General features: G+C 46.0%; 1 protein-coding gene across 4 annotated transcripts; it reads left to right on the forward strand.

Moving 5' to 3' along the window:
• The first annotated feature begins 2,610 nt into the window (after positions 1–2,610).
• Positions 2,611–4,543, forward strand: LOC123060256 (uncharacterized). Of its 4 annotated transcripts, none has more exons than XM_044482867.1 (5): positions 2,611–2,749; positions 2,845–3,114; positions 3,195–3,664; positions 3,827–4,237; positions 4,330–4,543. In XM_044482867.1, the coding sequence occupies exons 1-3, from the start codon at positions 2,718–2,720 to the stop codon at positions 3,463–3,465; spliced, it is 573 nt and encodes a 190-aa protein (XP_044338802.1). In that variant the 5' UTR covers positions 2,611–2,717; the 3' UTR covers positions 3,466–3,664; positions 3,827–4,237; positions 4,330–4,543. The 4 variants fall into 4 exon arrangements, with proteins under 4 accessions (XP_044338802.1, XP_044338803.1, XP_044338801.1 ...); XM_044482868.1 differs by having other exon boundaries at positions 3,887–4,237; XM_044482866.1 differs by having other exon boundaries at positions 3,195–3,646; positions 3,728–4,237.
• Positions 4,544–21,467: the final 16,924 nt, after the last annotated feature.

Genomic DNA, 21,467 nt, shown 5'->3' on the forward strand with positions numbered 1-21,467 from the left:
TGCTCTAAGTTAGTCCCCACTGAGACAGTCTCACATAGACTTTGAATGTCCCGAGAGGGAATACAGAAGCCGAGGCGCTGGCGAAATGAAAAACTAGTGGAGGCGGCTTCTACCGGGTATCGCAAAGGCGTTGGATCCATTCTGCGATGCGCGCGTAGAAATCAATCATGTACCGTAGTCAATGTATCTACAGTGGCCAAACGATTTTTTGTTTTGTGTATTCGCACACAATAGATACAGTGAAGCCCACACCCGCACTTAACACAAACGATTGACCAGGTTGACTGGAAGAAGAAAACATTGGTAATCAGAGGCAAACACATTAAAATCTGGAAGCTTGTCAAGAGGATGTTGGGAGTCCCCGATGGTAGGATAGAAATTCCAATTCCTCGGCATGGGCCTGGTAAGCATAAGGTTAGATTAGGCATCCAACCGAAGAAGAAAAGGAATTCAGACAAGAGTTAAGAAGTAGTGGGAAGCCACTTAAGCACTTTGTTGACAAGCTGGCCGGAATAATGGAGAGGGATAAGTTCAAGAAGTACTTCCTACTCATTTTGTTGTGTGTGTACCTTGCCCCAGGAAGTGGCCACATGATGAACAGGAATTTTCTGTCAATTGTTCAGAATCTCGATCGTATCCCTGAGATGGACTGGTGTACAATTGTGGCAGATTGCATAGCTGCGCATGTACAACGAGTCTAGAGCTGAGCTGCAAACATCAATGTGCATGGTTGTTTACATGTTTTGCTGGTAAGTTAAGGAATACTCAATTATCAGTGACAACGGATGCGTGATTCATTTTACACTACTATGTAAAAACAGAACATATTTATTTGATATACCATTTTGATGAACAGCTCATATATATTGATGTTGTATATACAATTGCCAATGCTTGTCGTCCCTGAAGGTGTACCAAGCTTCAAGCATGTAACAACTAAGATGTTGGAGACACTAGACACGCCCGGCATGAAAGTATTTGGTCTACATGGGAATCTATAGGTATGATTGTAGCACAACAACAAGAATTCAACACATTGCCAACAACGAATAATGGTAGACCATCTATAATATACCGTGCATTTCTTGCCAGGTTGTTTTTGCAGGTATCGAGGGTAGCATTGTTAATGGACACGATTTAACTGATTAGGAGGATGATCCGACTATCAAAGATGGAAGTACAACAATGTTTGGGGAACTCGTTGTTCCTGAACTCGCAGAGGCAATCCTAGTCAATATGAATGTCTTATTTACTGTAGTGTCAAGGGCCTTTATATGGTATTCCAATCTAATCAATGTATGTCGTGATCACATTTACGGGACTTGAAGGCTTCAATTGGGAGGATTGAGATGGAGTACATGTTAGCGAAGGCTCATGTGGAAAAGGAAAGAATGTCAAAGATGGCTCAACTAGATAAGAAGAGGAGAGCTGGCATGCTTGTTCTACTTGGTGGATGTACACAATCTGGCTTCAACACGGGAAAACCTCCACAAAGATCATCATTGGATGTTGTGGCAAACCTGTCTAACCGCCTGCCAACATCAAGACAGGGCGACACACTCACTGTTAGCAACAATGATGACATGTTGCTTAGTTCTTCGCGTGATCTAGAGCTAGCTACTGTTCGTGGTCTTGATGGTGCTGCCCGTCTGAAGCCACAAGATGACGGACAAGCTGAAGGACAGGAGAACCAAATAAAAGAGAAATCAGGCGCTCACCCAGATAGCATGGAACTACCAAGCAATGATGTTGCTCAAGTCAATAGTGAGAGACCAGAAGCCAACGGGGTAGCCACTGATGCGCCCCAAAGTGTTGAAGTCGTGTGTGTCGAGAACACAAACAAAAACCTACTGATGAAACAACAAGAAACATCAGATAACAATGTTTCCAATGTTACCGTTGACACAAAAGAGGTTGTTGCCCAGCTGCACAACCAGATTGATAAGTGATCGAGTGGAGAGGTCTTGTTGCACGATAAGACCGCCGCGGCCGATTTCTTAAAAAGTGACATTCCTTTTGTTGATGAAGTCGAAAGAGTGCATGGTTCTCAACAGGTTGATCAGCTTGTATGTCATAACGTTGCTGATTCAACTTTGTCATCAATACAGACTAATGATGATGTAGCTGCAAACAATTCACATAAAGTTCCAGGCAACACAAGTATTGGAAAAGAAAAGATACATGCTGACGCACCAACGCTATCGCTAACACAGAAGCATACCACACACATTCAGAGCACGTCGATGGAATCGGGGGAGATAAACAATGTACTTAAAGCATCAACAAGGGTACTTCAGAATAGAGGAAAACACCTCGAGCCCATGCCATAGTGGTAACCCCAAAGGCCAAGAATGTGTCACATGATAGTAGCTTGGATGTCGATAATGAAAATGAAGTTAACATCAAGGAGGTGTGACGCGGATTTTTGGGACATGCGGCCACGCGCTGCCGATATCCAGCCCGTCCACGCGCGCTTTGCAATTCTTAACTTTAATAGACCCTCTGGCAATACGGGGCTGCTCGATCCATAAATGTGATAATACATCTCTTTATACGTTTTGTGATCTGGCCCACGTCGCATTTAAGTATCGTGTGAATACACGGACAAGATAGCTCCCCGACCAGGTAATTAATTTCCCTGGGTGTCCGTCCGGTGAACTCGCAGCAGATCTAGCTCCCCCCCCCCCCCCCCCCCACTCGCGCGTCGGCGTCAAGGTATGGAGATGGAGTCCGCGGGGACGGAGATCAGGTCAGTATGTCTGCACCAATCCATCTGTTGTGTTCTTTCTCTTTCAGCATGGAGTTCATGCTTACACAGTGCCTCGTTTCCTCTCAATCCCCTAGCTTCACGTTCCCCGGTTCTGGATCTGGTGCATCCAATGGATGTAGCGGCCCGGCAGTCTCACCAGATTCGCCGCGGTTTGCAAGGCATCCTCGATTCCTGGGTGCAGTTCGTGAGGTCGCCGAAGATGATCCCAGCGGCCGATTCCCAGATTTATTAGATACAGTTGAAGTTGTTCTGCGCCCAGACGTCAGCGATTCAGAAGAGAATAAGCCCAGCAGGGCGGAGAATGTGTATGTAGCCCTGGACGACAAGGTTGGATGGGTTAGCAGGTAATCCCTGTTTCTTGCTTCTCTGTTTTAGCTCATACCGGCCGGCTGGCCTGATTTGATTGCCTGCGTCCGTGGTTCAGGAAACGGCGGGATGTCATGCCAGACGAAAGACCAACAAGTGCAGACAGGGTCACCGCGCTGGAAAAAGCTCTAACCGGGTTTGCAGATAGGGATTCAGATTCTGTTGTGACTCCGTCCGTTGGGCTATCATTTGACTCGATAAATGAGGCATATGAATTCTACAACCTGTATTCTTGGGAGTGTGGATTTGGTGTTCGCTATGCAAAGAGCATGACGAATGTAAAAGGGACAAAATGCATGCAGGAGTTCGTCTGCTGCTGCTCGATATGAGTCCTACAAACAAGTGTTCACTGTCTAATGTGTCATCTGTTACCATGCTGTTTGTTGCATATCTAAATGCATTTTGGTTGGTTATTTTCTTGCAGGGCAAACCAAAAGAAGCAAATTCGAAGTCTACATGGTGTCAATGCCAAGCCATGATAAGGCTTCTCCAAACGGACGACGAAGGCTGGTACATCAACGAATTCAGGTCCAAACACAACCACCCCATGTTGAACACTTGTGCTGAGAAGTTGCATTTCCCATCACATAGGCATATTGACAAATACACCCGTGAGCTTGTTTCCCAACTGAGACAGAACAATGTTAATCTGAGCAAGGTTTATAGTATAATCGCAACATTTTTTGGTAGAGTTGAGAATGTGCCGTTCACCAAGAGATGTTTAAGGACTCTGTGTGGGAAGCTTAGCAGGGAGCAAGCTGATGACGATGTGCGAAAGACAATGGCTATTTTTTCAGAAATGAAAGCACAAGACAGCGAGTTCACATACAACGTTCAGGTAGATGATGAGAGTAGGATATGGACCCTTATGTGGACGAACGGGCGTAGCAAAACACAGTACCATCACTTCAGTGACGTTATCACCTTCGACACGACATACAAAACAAACCTGTATGATATGCCATTTGGTCTGTTTGTGGGGGTGAATAATCATTTTCAGAGTGTGCTTTATGCGAGACGAGACCGAGGATACATTCAAATGGATTTTTGACGAGTTCGTGAAGATGATGGGTGGTAAAAAACCAATTACTATTCTAACAGGTAATGGGGGCGTCTCCGGAGCGCTTTTGTGTTTATATCGTCTTTAGTACAGCCAACCGGGTGCATGACTTTTGCATGTTTCCTTGATCAAGCTAGAGCCATGGAAAAGGCAATTGAGGAGGTGTATCCTGAATCCACGCATCGGTGGTGCAAATGGCACGTGCTGAAGAAGGCCAAAGAAAACCTGGGTGCTCATTACACCAAGAAGTCAGATTTCAGGGCTGAATTCCACAAGCTTGTGCATGAGATGCTGACTATTGATGAATTCGAGGACGGCTGGGCAGCATTGCTTGACAAATATTCACTGGAAACAAATCCATATCTCATGCAGATCTGCGAGACTAGGCAGAAGTGCGCAAAACCTTACTTTGTCGGGAAATTCTGTGCTCGCCGAACCAGCACTGGCAGGAGTGAGAGTGCAAACCATATGCTGAAGCAGTATGTCCCCCCGTCATGCTCAATGAATCTATTTGTCAAGCAATACAACAAGCTCCAGTTCGACCGAGAATAGGAGGAAGGATTCCAGGAGAAACGTACTAGACTGGTGAGAATTTCTTCTTGTATGCCATGACCAATTGCTTACTCAGACTCGCTGTGAAAAATGATATCTTTTTTTTCAAACAGAGTCATGCTGTGCTGAAGGTGAACACCTCTCTTGAAGTACACGCAAGCAAGATATATACCAGGAAGATGTTTGAGATTTTTGGTGGCATACTGTATGAATCTGGAATGTATGATGTCGAAGAAATCATAGAGAAGCAGAAATACATAGTGACACACCGGAAAGCCGAGCTCCGTGAGAAGTGGTTCAAGTGCCGGTTTGAGGTCAACGTGTCTGATAACCTTGGTTATTTCTCGTGCATTTGCGGTCTGTTTGAGCACATGGGCATGGTTTGCTGTCACTCGCTACAGGTTAGTTTCGCACGACCATTTTTATGATCAATATACATTGATAGGTGCTTTATTTTCGACAACTTCACAATTGCCTTCATGATGAGCAGGTGATGGTTCTACTACGCCTAAAGCAGATACCTTCGAGGCATATACTGAAAAGGTGGAGCATACACGGCAGAGACAACCTGCCATCGCATCTGAAGCACTATCAACAAGACATGGTCCGCCGGATGCGCCCACTTTCAGGCATTCTGCTCTGTACATCACTGCCCTGGAGGTTGCAAATATGGGGGACAGGAACCCGGCGGCTTTTGAGTTTATGATGACAGGCCTGGTTGAACTTAGAACAAGAGGCGCCGAGGTGTGCGCGTTCAATGACGGCCTTGGCGTCATTGAGCAACAGGTATCCAACAATGTAGTTCTTGGCGGTCCAAAATCAAAGTTTGTCAACGGCAAGACATCTTGCTCCGTAAGAAGTGTGGAAGGCAATCGAACTAAATCACGCGATGCCGCGTCGGTGTCTGTGCATCCTCCAATTAGCCAGGGCTTAGAAGCATCATGCCCAAATGGTGATGGGTACAATTCAGATTTCTCTGAAGCCGCGTCCAGCCTGATGGCCAATGTTGAACAACAACTGCTTGCCCCGGAAAGAAAAAACAAACGAGGCCGCCAACCACTAGCCGTGATAAAGCTCCTTATGACAAAGGCAGCGCCAAGAGTTCTAGGTTCTGTTCCATCTGCAGGGGCAAAGGTCACAAAGCCAGCACTTGCCCTGATCGAGGTGATATCCCCAGAAAGGAAAGGAAGGTGGCCACATGCGGCAAATGTGGGGTTCCAGGGCACCGAAGGATGACTTGCAGCAAGCCTCTCGTCTCGATGATGCCCGGTGTCCCTCCTTCACATTAGACGGTGAATTTCGTACGCTGATTCCCCCGTGTAACATTTGCTTAGCACTGGTAGAAAAAGGGCCTGTTGTGCCGGTTCGTAAGGGCCTTTTGTCCCGGTTCTGGAACCGGGACTAAAGGCTCGGTACTAATGCCCTGTCCCTTTAGTCCCGGTTCAATCCAGAACCGGGACAGATGGGGCTCCACGTGGCCTGTGCGCGGAGCCCAGGCAGGAGATCCTTTGGTCCCGGTTGGTGGCACCAACCGGGACCAATAGGCATCCACGCGTCAGCATTTCTGTGGCTGGGGTTTTTGTTTTTTTGAAAGGGGGGGGGGGGGGGGGGTTTGGGGTTTTGGGGGGTTAATTTAGGTGTTTCATATATTGTGTTAGCTAGCTATAATTAATAGAGAGAAGTGTCCTCTCTTATGTCCGTGCTTGGTCGACGCTATGTACTATACATACGTATAGAGAGGACTAGACACGCTAGCTAGCTAGTAAGCAAACGAAGGAAATAGAAGATCTTCATGAACATATATGCATACAGAGAGAAGTGATATCGACCACCTCTCCTTCTCCGAGAGATTGGTCGAACAACAAGTTCTCGTATATCTATCCGACACTACTGGCTACATATATACAATAATTATCTCTTACAAATATAATCATACGGACTCAGGGTCCACATAGAATTCTCCGTCTTCAGGGATCACGTGGTCAATAAAGAATGCCGCCAATTCCTCTTGAATTGCTCGCATGCGAGCTGGTGCTAGGAGTTCATCCCGCTTCCGAAACATCTAATTTAAAGAAGGGGGTCAATACATATATATATATATATATATATATATATATATATATATATATATATATATATATATATATATGAATGAATGAAACTCAACACAAATGATGGTAATAAAATAAAATTGTGAATGTTGTTATTTACGTACTTCATATTGTTCGTCAGTGTAGCCCCGCTCACAGGTCGTGTGGCAGATGGACTCGCAAACGTAGTATCCACAGAAATCATTCCCTTGTTCCTGCCATAACCACTTTACAAGAAATCTTTCATCTTTGACGAGAGGCTTCCCATACTCGTATCTTTGTATCTGCACGTCCATGGGTTCATAATGTACATCGTTGGGCAGGTAATCTGCAAGATTGCTATAACCGGGCACCATCCTCGGATCATTAGCAATGTTGTGGCTAGGCACCTTGAGCGGGGGGCACGATTGCTTCGCTTGTTCGCCGAGCTGGGCAATTTGTTTCCCAGCTTGTCGTTCTTTCAGCCTTTGATCACTGACAGTACTTCCCGACCGCTCCACTTTGGCAAATTCCTTTCCAATAATGCGCTCATAGTTTTCTTTTGGCGGAGACTTGGGTGGTTTTGTCAGGGCAGCCAGAGTGCGCTTCGCTTTCACCGGATCTACCTTCTCCTCCGGAAGTGGATGTCTCTTTGCTTTCAACCCTTGAAACCAGTCATCCACTTTGGTTTGTGCGATCTCGGCGTTCTCCTCTGGGGTCCTCTTGTATGGTAACTTCTCTGGAGTCTTCAGAGAAGGACCGAATCTGTATGTCCTCCCGCCTCTGGTTGTACTGCTAGATGCCGACTGAGCAAACAGAGTGATTGTCTTCTTTACTTGCTTACGAGGCGGAGGAGAAGGACTACGACGTGCCGGAGTAGCCGGAGCGGCGGCAGGTCTCTTCCGCCCTTTCTGACGAGGCGGAGAAGGAGGAGGCTGGCTGCTCGAGCGTGTCGGCGCAGGCGGAGAAGGAGGCGGAGTGGCGCCACGCGCTGGAGAAGGAGTCGGTCGAGTGCCCTGATCGTCACTCGCCGGAGGAGGAGGCGATGGAGGAGGCGGAGTGCCCTAACTTGCCAGAGGAGGAGGAGGAGGCGGTGGCGTCCAGTTCGGAAGGTTGATGAGCTCCTTCCGCCATAGGCATGGAGTCTTCAGAGCAGACCCCAGCCTAGTCTCCCCTTCACCGGTAGGGTGGTCAAGCTGGAGGTCCTCAAATCCCTCCGTTATTTCATCCACCATCACCCTAGCATATCCTTCTGGAATCGGCCGGCAGTGAAAAGTTGCGTCGGGTTCAGTAGGATAAACAGAGCCAACAGCCGCCTTGACCTTCAAATTCATCCATTGCATCATAAGGTGGCAATTTTAAGACTCCGTGATAGCATCCACGGGATAGCTGGCAGGAGCCGTCAAGTCATGCTCCGGCTGAAGCAGCTCGGTGGAAGCCACGCTGCTTCTGCGCTGAGATGACGGGGTAGCTTCGGGGGAAGCTTCGGCAGTACGTTTGCTGCGATTTGCTTCTCGTTCCTCTATCGCGTCTACCCTTGCTTGCAGCGCCTGCATTTGGGTCTGCTGCACTTTTTTCCTCCTCTCATGGGATTTGTAACCGCCTGCGTCTGGAAACCCAACCTTCCACGGAATGGAGCCTGGCGTGCCTCGTGTCCGTCCAGGGTGCTCAGGATTCCCGAGGGCCATTGTGAGCTCGTCGTTCTCTCTGTCTGGAAAGAACGTCCCTTGCTGCGCTGCTTCGATATACTGCTTAAGCTTCCTGACTGGTATGTCCATTTGATCGTTCGTCCAAATGCACTTCCCTGTTACAGGGTCCAAGGTTCCGCCAGCCCCGAAGAACCAAGTCCGGCAACGGTCTGGCCAGTTAATTGTCTCTTGTTCGATCCCTTTATCAACCAGATCATTCTCAGTCTTGGCCCACTTAGGCCGGGCTACGAGGTAGCCACCTGACCCCGTGCGATGGTGATGCTTCTTCTTCGCAGCATTTTTCTTGTTTGTCGCCGACATCTTCTTACTCTTTTCCGATGTCTTGTGGGCCACAAATGTGGGCCAGTGATCTCTGATCTTCTCATATCTGCCCTTGAATTCTGGTGTCTCATCATTTTTGACAAACTTATTCAGCTCTTTCTTCCACCTCCTGAATAGTTCTGCCATCCTCTTAAGAGCAAAAGACTTGATTAATTGCTCTTTAACTGGATTCTCTGGATTATCCTCTGGCGGTAGGGTGAAATTTGACTTCAGCTCAGTCCAAAGATCATTTTTCTGCATATCATTGACATAAGACACCTCAGGGTCTTCTGTAGCCGGCTTAAACCATTGCTGGAAGCTGATCGGGATCTTGTCCCTAACCAGAACCCCGCACTGAGCAACAAATGCGTTCTTTGTTCGGATGGGTTCAATCGGTTGGCCATCGGGCGCGATTGCTATGATCTCAAACCTTTCATCCGAGCTCAACTTTTTCTTCGGGCCTCATCTCTTTACCGAAGTTGTGCTCGATCCGGAGGGCTAGAAAAAAGAACAAAGACTTAATTAATATGTGTACATACCAAAACAATGAATGCATCAATTAGCTAGTCAGCACAAGCTTAACTAATATATTTACCTGGCAGGACTCGGTTCGGTCACTGGAGCCGTCATCACGGTCTCCTTCTTGCACCGGCATTGGGTCACCGGAGCCGTCCTCATGTTCTTCTTCTTGCACCGGCATTAGGTCACCATAGCCAGCTTCTTCACCCTCTCCTTCCAGACCATCGGTGTCATTGAGAAACAACGAGACGACATCACTTCCTTCTGCAATTATGTCCCTCAACAACGCTTCTTTTGCTTCGTCTCGGGCGGTGTCCATAGTTTCTACAAATATTTACAACATGGCAATTATTATTCAAACATGACAGATGGATATATTAGTGGCAAACGTAGAACTAGCTACCTAATCATAGTAAGGAATCATATATATTAATTAGTGGCCTCGACGCTGCTTCTCTAGGGTTTGGGGTGGCCTCGACAATGCTTCAAGGGTTTGGGGTGGCCTCGAGAACGCTTCAAGGAGGGGGTAATATCGACCCCCCCCCATGTGTTGAAGCTATCGGGAGGGGGTATATATCGACAACGACGACACTACATCTATGTCCCTCGACGACCCTCGTTCCCGATAAAAAAAAGAGGAAGAAGAAGAAAAAAAGAGGAGAAGAAAGAATAGAGGAGAAGAACTCCTCTATTCTTTCTTCTCCTCTTTTTTTTCTTCTTCCTCTTCTTTTTTTATCCTCTTCTTCCTCTCATGTTCGAGAGGATCACCGAGGGGTCGGGAGGTTGCCTAGTGTCAAAGGATTCAACAAAACCATGTCTTCATCATTAGGCGAAAGTAACAGGTGCATGATGGTACGAAGCTCTCCAAAGTTATTTTGGAACGGAGTCCTAGATAGGATAATTCGCTTTTTGGTACAAAGTTCAGCAAGAACCTTCCAAATATTGTTATTTGGAAGGCCTTTGCTGAAATTCATACAAAAAGGCAAATTATCCTATCCGGGACACCATTCCAAAATAACTTTGGAGGACTTCATCATGCCCTGGTTACTTCCGGCTAATGATGAAGCCATGGATTTCTTTAATACTTTGACACTAGGAAACCTCTCTCGACCCCTCGGCGATCCTCGACCCCTCGAACCCTCGACGACCCTGGAACCCTCGACCCCTCGGTGATCCTCGACCCCTCGAACCCTCGACGACCTTGGAACCCTCGACCCCTCGGCGATCCTCTTCTTCCTCTCATGTTCGAGAGGATCGCCGAGGGGTCGGGAGGTTGCCTAGTGTCAAAGGATTCAACAAAACCATGTCTTCATCATTAGGCGAAAGTAACAGGTGCATGATGGTATGAAGCTCTCCAAAGTTATTTTGGAACGGAGTCCCAGATAAGATAATTCGCTTTTTGGTACAAAGTTCAGCAAGAACCATCCAAATATCATTATTTGGAAGGCCTTTGCTGAAATTCATACAAAAAGGCAAATTATCCTATCCGGGACACCATTCCAAAATAACTTTGGAGGACTTCGTCATGCCCTGGTTACTTCCGGCTAATGATGAAGCCATGGATTTCTTCAATACTTTGACACTAGGAAACCTCTCTCGACCCCTCGGCGATCCTCGACCCCTCGAACCCTCGACGACCTTGGAACCCTCGACCCCTCGGCGATCCTCTTCTTCCTCTCATGTTCGAGAGGATCGCCGAGGGGTCGGGAGGTTGCCTAGTGTCAAAGGATTCAACAAAACCATGTCTTCATCATTAGGCGAAAGTAACAGGTGCATGATGGTACGAAGCTCTCCAAAGTTATTTTGGAACGGAGACCCAGATAAGATAATTTGCTATTTGGTACAAAGTTCAGCAAGAACCTTCCAAATATCGTTATTTGGAAGGCCTTTGCTGAAATTCATACAAAAAGGCAAATTATCCTATCCGGGACACCATTCCAAAATAACTTTGGAGGACTTCGTCATGCCCTGGTTACTTCCTGCTAATGATGAAGCCATGGATTTCTTCAATACTTTGACACTAGGAAACCTCTCTTGACCCCTCGGCGATCCTCGACCCCTCGACGACCCTGGAACCCTCGACCCCTCGGCGATCCTCTTCTTCCTCTCATGTTCAAGAGGATCGCCGAGGGTCGGGAGGTTGCCTAGTGTCAAAGGATTCAACAAAACCATGTCTTCATCATTAGGCGAAAGTAACAGGTGCATGATGGTACGAAGCTCTCCAAAGTTATTTTGGAACGGAGTCCCAGATAAGATAATTCGCTTTTTGGTACAAAGTTCAGTAAGAACCTTCCAAATATCGTTATTTGGAAGGCCTTTGCTGAAATTCATACAAAAAGGAAAATTATCCTATCCGGGACACCATTCCAAAATAACTTTGGAGGACTTCGTCATGCCCTGGTTACTTCCGGCTAATGATGAAGCCATGGATTTCTTCAATACTTTGACACTAGGAAACCTCTCTCGACCCCTCGGCGATCCTCGACCCCTAGAACCCTCGACGAACCTGGACCCCTCGACCCCTCGAACCCTCGACGACCCTAGACCCCCTCTCGACCCCCTCAGGTCGAAGTTATCGGGTAGGGGGTATATCGACAACGACATACCCAATACATGCATACATACATACACATCACATGCATCCATACATATATGAACAAAATTAATATCTACTAATTAACAACCTAAATAAAAAAACTAATACATATATAGGAAGAAGAAGAAAAAAGAAGAGAAGAAAGAATAGAGGAGAAGACTTCCTCTTCTTCCTCTCCTCTTCTTCTCCCTCTTCTTCCCCTTCTTCCTCGCCTCTCTCATGAATGTCCGACGTTCTCGACCCCCCACGTGTCGAAGAATAAAAGAAGAAAAAAATAGGAGAAGAAGAAAGGAATAGAGGAGAAAAGAGAAAATAGAATATATATTCTATTTTTCTCTTCTTCTCCTCTATTCCTTTCTTTTCTCCTCTTCTTTTTCTTCTTCTTATTTATTTCTCCTCGTCTTCCTCTCCTCTCTCGGCGACCCTAGACCCCCTCTCGACCCTCGACCCCTAGGCGACCGTCGACCCCTCTTTTTTTTTCTTCCTCTCATGTTCGACGACCCCCTCTCGACCCCCTCTCGACCGTCGACCCCCTCTCGACCCTCATATATAAAACATTTTCTTCCTTCTATTCCTTGTTCCTAAATATATAAAACTTTTTTTAAAATGAAACTAACCTAAAATGTACTAAATCAGAGAGCATATATAGATAAAATGAAACTAACCTAAACTTTTTTTAAACATCATTACAATTGAAAAAAAACATACATACATACAAAAAACATGTAAAAAATACATACATACATATATGAACATACATCAAAAAATAGCATATATAATAAAAAATGCATGGTGGCGGCGGGGGCGGCAGACGTGCGGTGCATGCTCATAGAGGCGGCGACGCATCGGGGCAGGGGACGGCGGCACGGCGACGGCGACGGGGCAGGGGCGTCGTGCGTCGGGGCAGGGGACGGCGGCGCGCGGCGACGGTGTCGGCCGAGAGCGCGGGCGACGGCGTCGGGGGAGGGCGCGGGCGACGGCCGGCGAGGGCGCGGGCGACGGCGACTCGGGGCGCGGGCGACGGTGATGGCCGGGGCGGCGGGCGGCGTTGGGGCAGCCTGGCGACATCGATGTGCTCGGCGTCGTCGGGGGCAACTGCGAGGGAAATGTGAAATTTTCCTAAGTGCTGGCTTATATAGCAAAGGCATTGATCACGGTTCGTGGCACAAACCGTGACCAATGCCCCCCTTTAGTCCCGGTTGGTGCCACCAACCGAGACCAAAGGCCTCTTTTCAGCAGCCCAAAGGGTGGGAAGCGGTGGCCATTGGTCCCGGTTGGTGGCACCAACCGGGACTAATGCCCCCCTTTAGTCCCGGTTGGTGCCACCAACCGGGACCAATGGCCTTGTGCTGCCCCGCGCCCAAAAGTTTAGTCCCACCTCGCTAGTTGAGAGGGCTCGGGAGTGGTTTATAAGTGCTGCTGCGCCCACCCTCTCGAGCTCCTCTCAACTGCAGGCTTTCGGGCCTAATCTGTCACTGCAATGCCTGTGGGCCTACTAGGCCTGCTGCGGGCCTGAATCCTGGCCCATGGTTGGGTTTCTAGTCGTATTCAGGCCGTGGTGGCCCAGTAGGTGGCATTTTTTTGTTTTTTTGTTGCTTTATTTATTTTCTTTTGTTTTTTGCTTTATTTTTTAATTATTTATGCTTTTAGTTTTAGAAAAATTATAAACTTTTTGTTAATGCCATTAGTTTTCAAATTTGAAAACACTTTTTTAGTTTTTTTTGTTTTCTTTGTTGCTTTATTTATTTTATTTTGTGATTAACTTTACTATAAAAATAGTTTTTTCCTGTTTTTTTTGATTTGTTTTTTGCATTATTTATTTTCTTTTGTTTTTTGCTTTAATTTTTAATTCTGTTTGCTTTTAGGTTAGCAAAATTATAAACTTTTTGTTAGTGCCATTAGTTTTAGAAAAATTATAAACTTTCTATTAGTTCCATTAGTTTTCAAATTTGAAAACACTTTTTAGTTTTTTTGTTTTCTTTGTTGCTTTATTTATTTTATTTTTTGATTAACTTTACTATAAAAATAGTTTTTTCCTGTTTTTTGATTTGTTTTTTGCATTATTTATTTTCTTTTGTGTTTTGCTTTAATTTTTAGTTATGTTTGCTTTTAGGTTAGCAAAATATAAACTTCCTGTTAGTGCCATTAGTTTTAGAAAAATTATAAACTTTCTGTTAGTGCCATTAGTTTTCAAATTTGAATAGTTAAAATTTGAATTCTTTGAAAATTGTTTGAATCACAAGTTTGTGATTAACTTACTAATAAAATGAGAATAGATGCGCTTATAGAGAAAATTCAACCTAAATTCCTAGTAAATTTCTATGAATTTCAAAGAAATTCAGTATGAATTTAGGTTAAACTTTTCTCTATTAGGGCATCTATTTTCACTTCGATAGGAGCTCAACAAGGCAGAGAGGAAAGGGCTTATAAATCGGTGTGAGCCCCCTTCGGTTGGCGAGGTGGGACTAAACTCTGCCCGCAACGAGGACCAACCCTTTAGTCCCGGTTTGTGGCACAAACCGGGACTAATGGTCATGGGCCAAGGGCGAGGAGCAAAATTATAAACTTTCTGTTAGTGCCATTAGTTTTCGAAAGTTGAAAGTTGAAAGTTGGCATGGGCCAGGGACTAATGGTGATGGTATTACGAGGGCCGAACCATAAGACATGAAAGCATTTCAAATGAAGTCTGAAAAAGTTGAAAGTTGGGATGGTATCATATATAATTTCACCCACATAGCATGTGCATGTACAAAACGAACAATGGTAGCATGTTCGTGTGTTACAAAGTTGGCATGGTATCATCATAATAGTTGCGGGAGAAAGTCTTCACTTTTTCTTCGCTTGTGTCATTTGCTTATTGCGCCGTAACCATGGATAATCTTCATTGTTTATCAGGATGCTTGGGTCAGCCTTGACATTGAAGGGAGGAATTTCATGAAACTTTTCATAATCTTCAGACATGTCTGTCTTGCCGTCCACTCCCAGGATGTCCCTTTTTCCTGAAAGAACTATGTGGCGCTTTGGCTCATCGTATGATCTATTCGCTTCCTTATCTTTTCTTTTTCTCGGTTTGGTAGACATGTCCTTCACATAGATAACCTGTGCCACGTCATTGGCTAGGACGAATGGTTCGTCAGTGTACCCACGATTTTTCAGATCCACTGTTGTCATTCCGTACTGTGGGTCTACCTGTACCCCGCCGCCTAACAGATTGACCCATTTGCACTGTGGCCTAACAGGTAGACCCGCCGCCTAACAAAGGGACCTTAAAATCAGGTCCGTAGTCAAGTTCCCATATGTCCACTATGTAACCATAATATGTGTCCTTTCCGCTCTCGGTTGCTGCATCAAAGCGGACACCGTTGTTTTTGTTGGTGCACTTTTGATCTTGGGCGATTGTGTAAAATGTATTCCCATTTATCTCGTATCCTTTGTAAGTCAATACAGTCAAAGATGGTCCCCTGGACAACAAGTACAACTCATCACAAACAGTGTTGTCACCTCTGAGACGTGTTTCCAACCAACTGCTGAAAGTCCTGATGTGTTCACATGTAATCCAGTCGTCGCACTACTCCGGGTGTTTGGAGCGCAGACTGTTCTTGTGTTCATCGACATACGGGGTCACCAAGGTAGAGTTCTGTAGAACTGTGTAGTTTGCTCGAGACCAAGAATATCCGTCCCTGCATATTATTGAGTCTCTTCCAAGAGTGCCTTTTCCAGTCAGTCTCCCCTCATACCGCGATTTAGGGAGACCTATCTTCTTAAGGCCAAGAATGAAGTCAACACAAAACCCGATAACATCCTCTGTTTGATGGCCCATGGAGATGCTTCCTTCTGGCCTAGCGTGGTTACAGACATATTTCTTTAGGACTCCCATGAACCTCTCAAAGGGGAACATATTGTGTGGAAATACGGGCCCCAGGATGACAATCTCGTCGACTAGATGAACTAGGACGCGCGTCATGATATTGAAGAAGGATGGTGGGAACACCAGCTCGAAACTGATAAGACATTGTGCCACATCACTCCTTAGCCTTGGTACGGTTTCTGGATCGATCACCTTCTGAGAGATTGCATTGAGGAATGCACATAGCTTCACAATGGCTAATCGGACATTTTCCTATAGAAGCCTCCTCAATGCAACCGGAAGCAGTTGCGTCATAATCACGTGGCAGTCATGAGACTTTAGGTTCTGAAAATTTTTCTCTGGCATATTTATTATTCCCTTTATATTCGACGAGAAGCCAGTCGTGACCTTCATACTGAGCAGGCATTCAAAGAAGATTTCTTTCTCTTCTTTCGTAAGAGCGTAGCTGGCAGGACCTTTATACTGCTTCGGAGGCATGCCGTCTTTTTCGTGCAAACGTTGCAGGTCCTCCCGTGCCTCAGGTGTATCTTTTGTCTTCCCATACACGCCCAAGAAGCCTAGCAGGTTCACGCAAAGGTTCTTCGTCACGTGCATCACGTCGATTGAGGAGCGGACCTCTAGGTCTTTCCAGTAGGGTAGGTCCCAAAATATAGATTTCTTCTTCCACATGGGTGCGTGTCCCTCAGCGTCATTCGGAACAGCTAGTCCACCGGGACCCTTTCCAAAGATTACGTAGTGTAAATCATTGACCATAGCAAGCACGTGATCACCGGTGCGCATGGCGGGCTTCTTCCGGTGATCTGCCTCGCCTTTGAAATGCTTGCCTTTCTTTCGACATTGATGGTTGGTCGGAAGAAATCGACGATGGCCCAGGTACACATTCTTCCTGCATTTGTCCAGGTATATACTTTCAGTGTCATCTAAACAGTGCGTGCATGCGTGGTATCCTTTGTTTGTCTGTCCTGAAAGGTTACTGAGAGCGGGCCAATCGTTGATGGTCATGAACAGCAACGCCTTAAGGTTAAATTCCTCCTGTCTGTGCTCATCCCACGTACGTACACCGTTTCCATTCCACAGCTGTAAAAGTTCTTCAACTAATGGCCTTAGGTACACATCAATTTTGTTGCCGGGTTGCTTAGGGCCTTGGATGAGAACTGGCATCATAATGAACTTCCGCTTCATGCACATCCAAGGAGGAAGGTTATACATACATAGAGTCACGGGCCAGGTGCTGTGATTGCTGTCCTACTCCCCGAAAGGATTAATGCCATCCGCGCTTAAAGCAAACCATACATTCCTTGGGTCCTTTGCAAACTCATCCCAGTACTTTCTCTCGATTTTTCTCCACTGCGACCCGTCAGCGGGTGCTCTCAACTTCCCATCTTTCTTTCGGTTCTCACTGTGCCATCGCATCAACTTGGCATGCTCTTCGTTTTTGAACAGACGTTTCAACCGTGGTATTATAGGAGCATACCACATCACCTTCGCAGGAACCCTCTTCCTGGGGGGCTCGCCATCAACATCACCAGGGTCATCTCGTCTGATCTTATACCGCAATGCACCGCATACCGGGCATGCGTTCAGATCCTTGTATGCACCACGGTAGAGGATGCAGTCATTAGGGCATGCATGTATCTTCTCCACCTCCAATCCTAGAGGGCATACGACCTTCTTTGCTGCGTATGTACTGTCGGGCAATTCGTTATCCTTTGGAAGCTTCTTCTTCAATATTTTCAGTAGCTTCTCAAATCCTTTGTCAGCCACAGCATTCTCTGCCTTCCACTGCAGCAATTCCAGTACGGTACCGAGCTTTGTGTTGCCATCTTCGCAATTGGGATATAACCCTTTTTTGTGATCCTCTAACATGCGATCGAACTTCAGCTTCTCCTTTTGACTTTCGCATTGCGTCCTTGCATCGGCAATGACCCAGCGGAGATCATCATCATCGGGCACATCGTCTAGTTCCTCTTGATCTTCAGCAGCTTCACCCGTTGCAGCATCATTGGGCACATCGTCTGGTTCCTCTTGATCTTCACCAGCTCCCCCGTTGCAGCATCACCATATTCAGGGGGCACATAGTTGTCATCGTACTCTTCTTCTTCGCCGTCTTCCATCATAACCCCTATTTCTCCGTGCCTCATCCAAACATTATAAAGCAGGTGGGAGTGAAGGATTTTCCGGTTAGAGTAAGACATCGTATTCCCACATTGAGTGCATGGACAACACATAAAACCATTCTGCTTGTTTGCCTCAGCCGCATCGAGAAACTCATGCACGCCCTTAATGTACTCGCGGGTGTGTCTGTCACCATACATCCATTGCCGGTTCATCTGCGTTCATTATATATAATTAAGTGTCCAAATTAATAGAAGTTCATCATCACATTAAAACCAAAGTGCATACATAGTTCTCATCTAACAACATATAGCTCTCCAGAGCATCTAATTAATTAAACCATACATTGAAACTATGTAAAACATTTCAATGCGAAAACAAATGCGATCATAACCGCAACCAAGGTAACAATTGATCCAACGACATAATGATACCAAGCCTCGGTATGAATGGCATATTTTCTAATCTTTCTAATCTTCAAGCGCATTGCATCCATCTTGATCTTGTGATCATCGACGAAATCCGCAACATGCAACTCCAATATCATCTTCTCCTCCTCAATTTTTTTTATTTTTTCCTTCAACAAATTGTTTTCTTCTTCAACTAAATTTAACCTCTCGACAATAGGGTCGGTTGGCATTTTCGATTCACATACCTCCTACATAAATAAAATCTATGTCACGTTGGTCGGTATAATTTTCATAAACAATAAATGAACCAATAGTTATAAAGATAATATATATACCACATTCGAATCATAGACAGGACGAGGGCCGATGGGGGCGGATACCAAAACCATCGCACTATATAAGATGCAATAATAAAAGTAAGAAAATAATACAAGTATCTATGTAAACATACAAATAAGAATATTTTTCCTTTCAGAAAGAAGATAAGAACAAGAGGCTCACCACGGTGGTGCCGGCGATGAGCTCGACGCGGGTGATCGACGGCGGTAAAGACAGGGACGGGGCGTGACGGACCGCTAAACCTAGACAAATATTATGGAAAATGGAGCTTGGAGGTTGAGCTTGGAGAGGAGAAAGCTTAAGTAGTATGGCTCGGGCATTCCATCGAACACCTTGTGTGCATAGGAGGTGAGCTAGAGCACCACCAAGCCCTTTCCCCCTCAGCCAGAGAAAAACAGAGCACTGGGGTGCTCTGCTCACGAGCGAGGGGTATATATAGGCACCTCATTGGTCCCGGTTGGTGACATGAGCCGGGACTAAAGAGGAGCCTTTGGTCCCGGTTCAAGCCACCAACCGGGACCAATGGTGGTGGGACAGGAGCGAGGCCCATTGGTCCCGGTTCATCCCACCAACCGGGACCAAAAGGTCCAGATGAACCGGGACCAATGGCCCACGTGGCCCGGCCGCCCCCCTGGGCTCTCAAACCGGGACCAATGCCCACATTGGTCCCGGTTCTGAACTGAACCGAGACTAATGGGCTGATCCGGCCTGGACCAAAGCCCTGTTTTCTACTAGTGTAGGTATGGGTGTGCTGTCTGAACGTATCTAGATGCACATGTGTCGTGCTGTCTGAACATATGTACTTGCGTTTTATATAATCTATCAAACGTGTTTGAACGATGAAAATGTGTATCCAGATGTCTGAACGTATCTAGATGCACATGTACGTGATGAAAACTCCTGCTTCAAAATGTAACCAGGAATTCATAACTTGTAGCCTTGCTCCAGGCATTTATGAATGCATTGATGCAAACAAGCCGTGTGTGGGGGCAGGACTTTTGAATTTCAAAATCTGCCTCTTGCCACGCGCTATCCCCCTGTCTATAAAGCCTTCCAAAGCTCATCCTGGTGGCATCACACGCTCGGCAGTCATGTCGAGCTCTAGCTCTACGTACTCGAGCGAGAGAGAGAGAGAGAGCAGTATCATTTGCTCGGAGACACCACAGGTTCGTCTACCTTCTGTCCCCGCAACCCCCGTCTCTTCCTCTGCATCTCACATTCTTTGTTGCTACATGCGTGCAGCGTGAGCTTCGATCTGGAGTACCGATGGGCAGATTGCAATACAGGGCGGAGATTGTGGCAAAACGAATGTAAGCACACGATACGACTACACATTTGCTGATGGTTTGTCCAGTATTCTTTCTGCCAGAACACCTGCAGTTACGATGACTCACTACAGTTGCATGCTGTTTTTTTGGGTACAGCCAAGGGAGATTAAAAGAAAGGATGAGACGGAATTGGCAGCCTGCCCGACCTCCACAGAAGAACCGTATGATTTGACCGAAGGATTTGGCGAGAATGATCCAGTCGCTTGCCTCGATCCAGTGGAAGAGATAGAACCTGAACCATCTGTCGACCGACTCTTCACCGCTGTGCTGTACAAGCGGGCATGGGCCTCATGGGAGGACGACGACGAGGTTGACAGCCTTGCGTGCAAGAGGCCCAAATACTTGTAAGGCCCAGCAGCATCCTGTCTGGGGCCGTACTCACCCCCACCCCGTTTCAGAAGTTTGCCTGCGTGCTCCGATGTATCCACCCAGCATCCAATAAAAATGTTGTGTCGTGCGGGGTTGTGCGTGTGATGTTCTTGAATGAGTTTTATAAACTCGGTTTTATAAAATGACTGAACACTATCATCGTGTCATTTTTATCGTAGGAGTGCAAAAAATTGTGTACACATATTTTTATCGTGGCATGATTGTAAAAAATTGAACGGTTGAAAAAAAAGCCCAACTATCGTCAGTCGCTGATTGTGTACACATATATTGTATTGTGTTTTTTCTAAAAATGAAATTTGCAACCGCTCGCCTTGGCGCGAACTTTTTTCCAATTGCTTAGAATGTTATTCAATTAAAAGCAATCACTTTCACAATCAAGCTATACCACCGAACAACGATTTTTTTGGAATAAGTGTAAATAATTAACGGAAGACAATAAAACATATTTCCAAACCGACTATCCCCACAATGCCTTGCCGTTTAGAGATGTGGGAGAATGGAGAATTATGGACGGAAGAGATGCAAGTCCCACTTTATCAGATAAAGGACTTTTCATTGAATAGATATATCGAGGTTTAAGCAATTAACGGAAGAGGGAAAAAACTGTCCCTAGCGTACTATACCCACAATGCCTTGGTGTTTAGTGATGGCGGATAAAGTAGAATTATCACCGAAAAAATATGAAACCCTTTCTAGATACAAGCTGCACGATTGAAAAAATTCCCTCGTTTGAGAACTATCATCGGAATAGATAAAACCACTCGTCATGAACACGATCCTTCTTCTAATTGCTTCCGAAGTGTTTTTCATAGAAGAAATCACTTCTACAACCAGACTCTACCGAAACGCAACTACCGCCCATGAGCACTGTCGTGGGCAGTGGCCCCGTCATTGAGCAGGGCCGTGCTGTCTACTTTTTCATAGTTAGTGGAGGGAAGCGAGGTTGATAAGGTAGGAACAATGATTTTTTGAAATAAGTGTAAATAATTAACCGAAGACAATAAAACGATGTGGGAGAATGGAGAATTATCGACGGAAGAGATGCAACTCTTCCTTGCAACAAGTCCCCATTTTTT

This window comes from Triticum aestivum, chromosome 3A, assembly GCF_018294505.1.
Source record: "Triticum aestivum cultivar Chinese Spring chromosome 3A, IWGSC CS RefSeq v2.1, whole genome shotgun sequence".
Lineage (NCBI taxonomy): Eukaryota > Viridiplantae > Streptophyta > Magnoliopsida > Poales > Poaceae > Triticum > Triticum aestivum.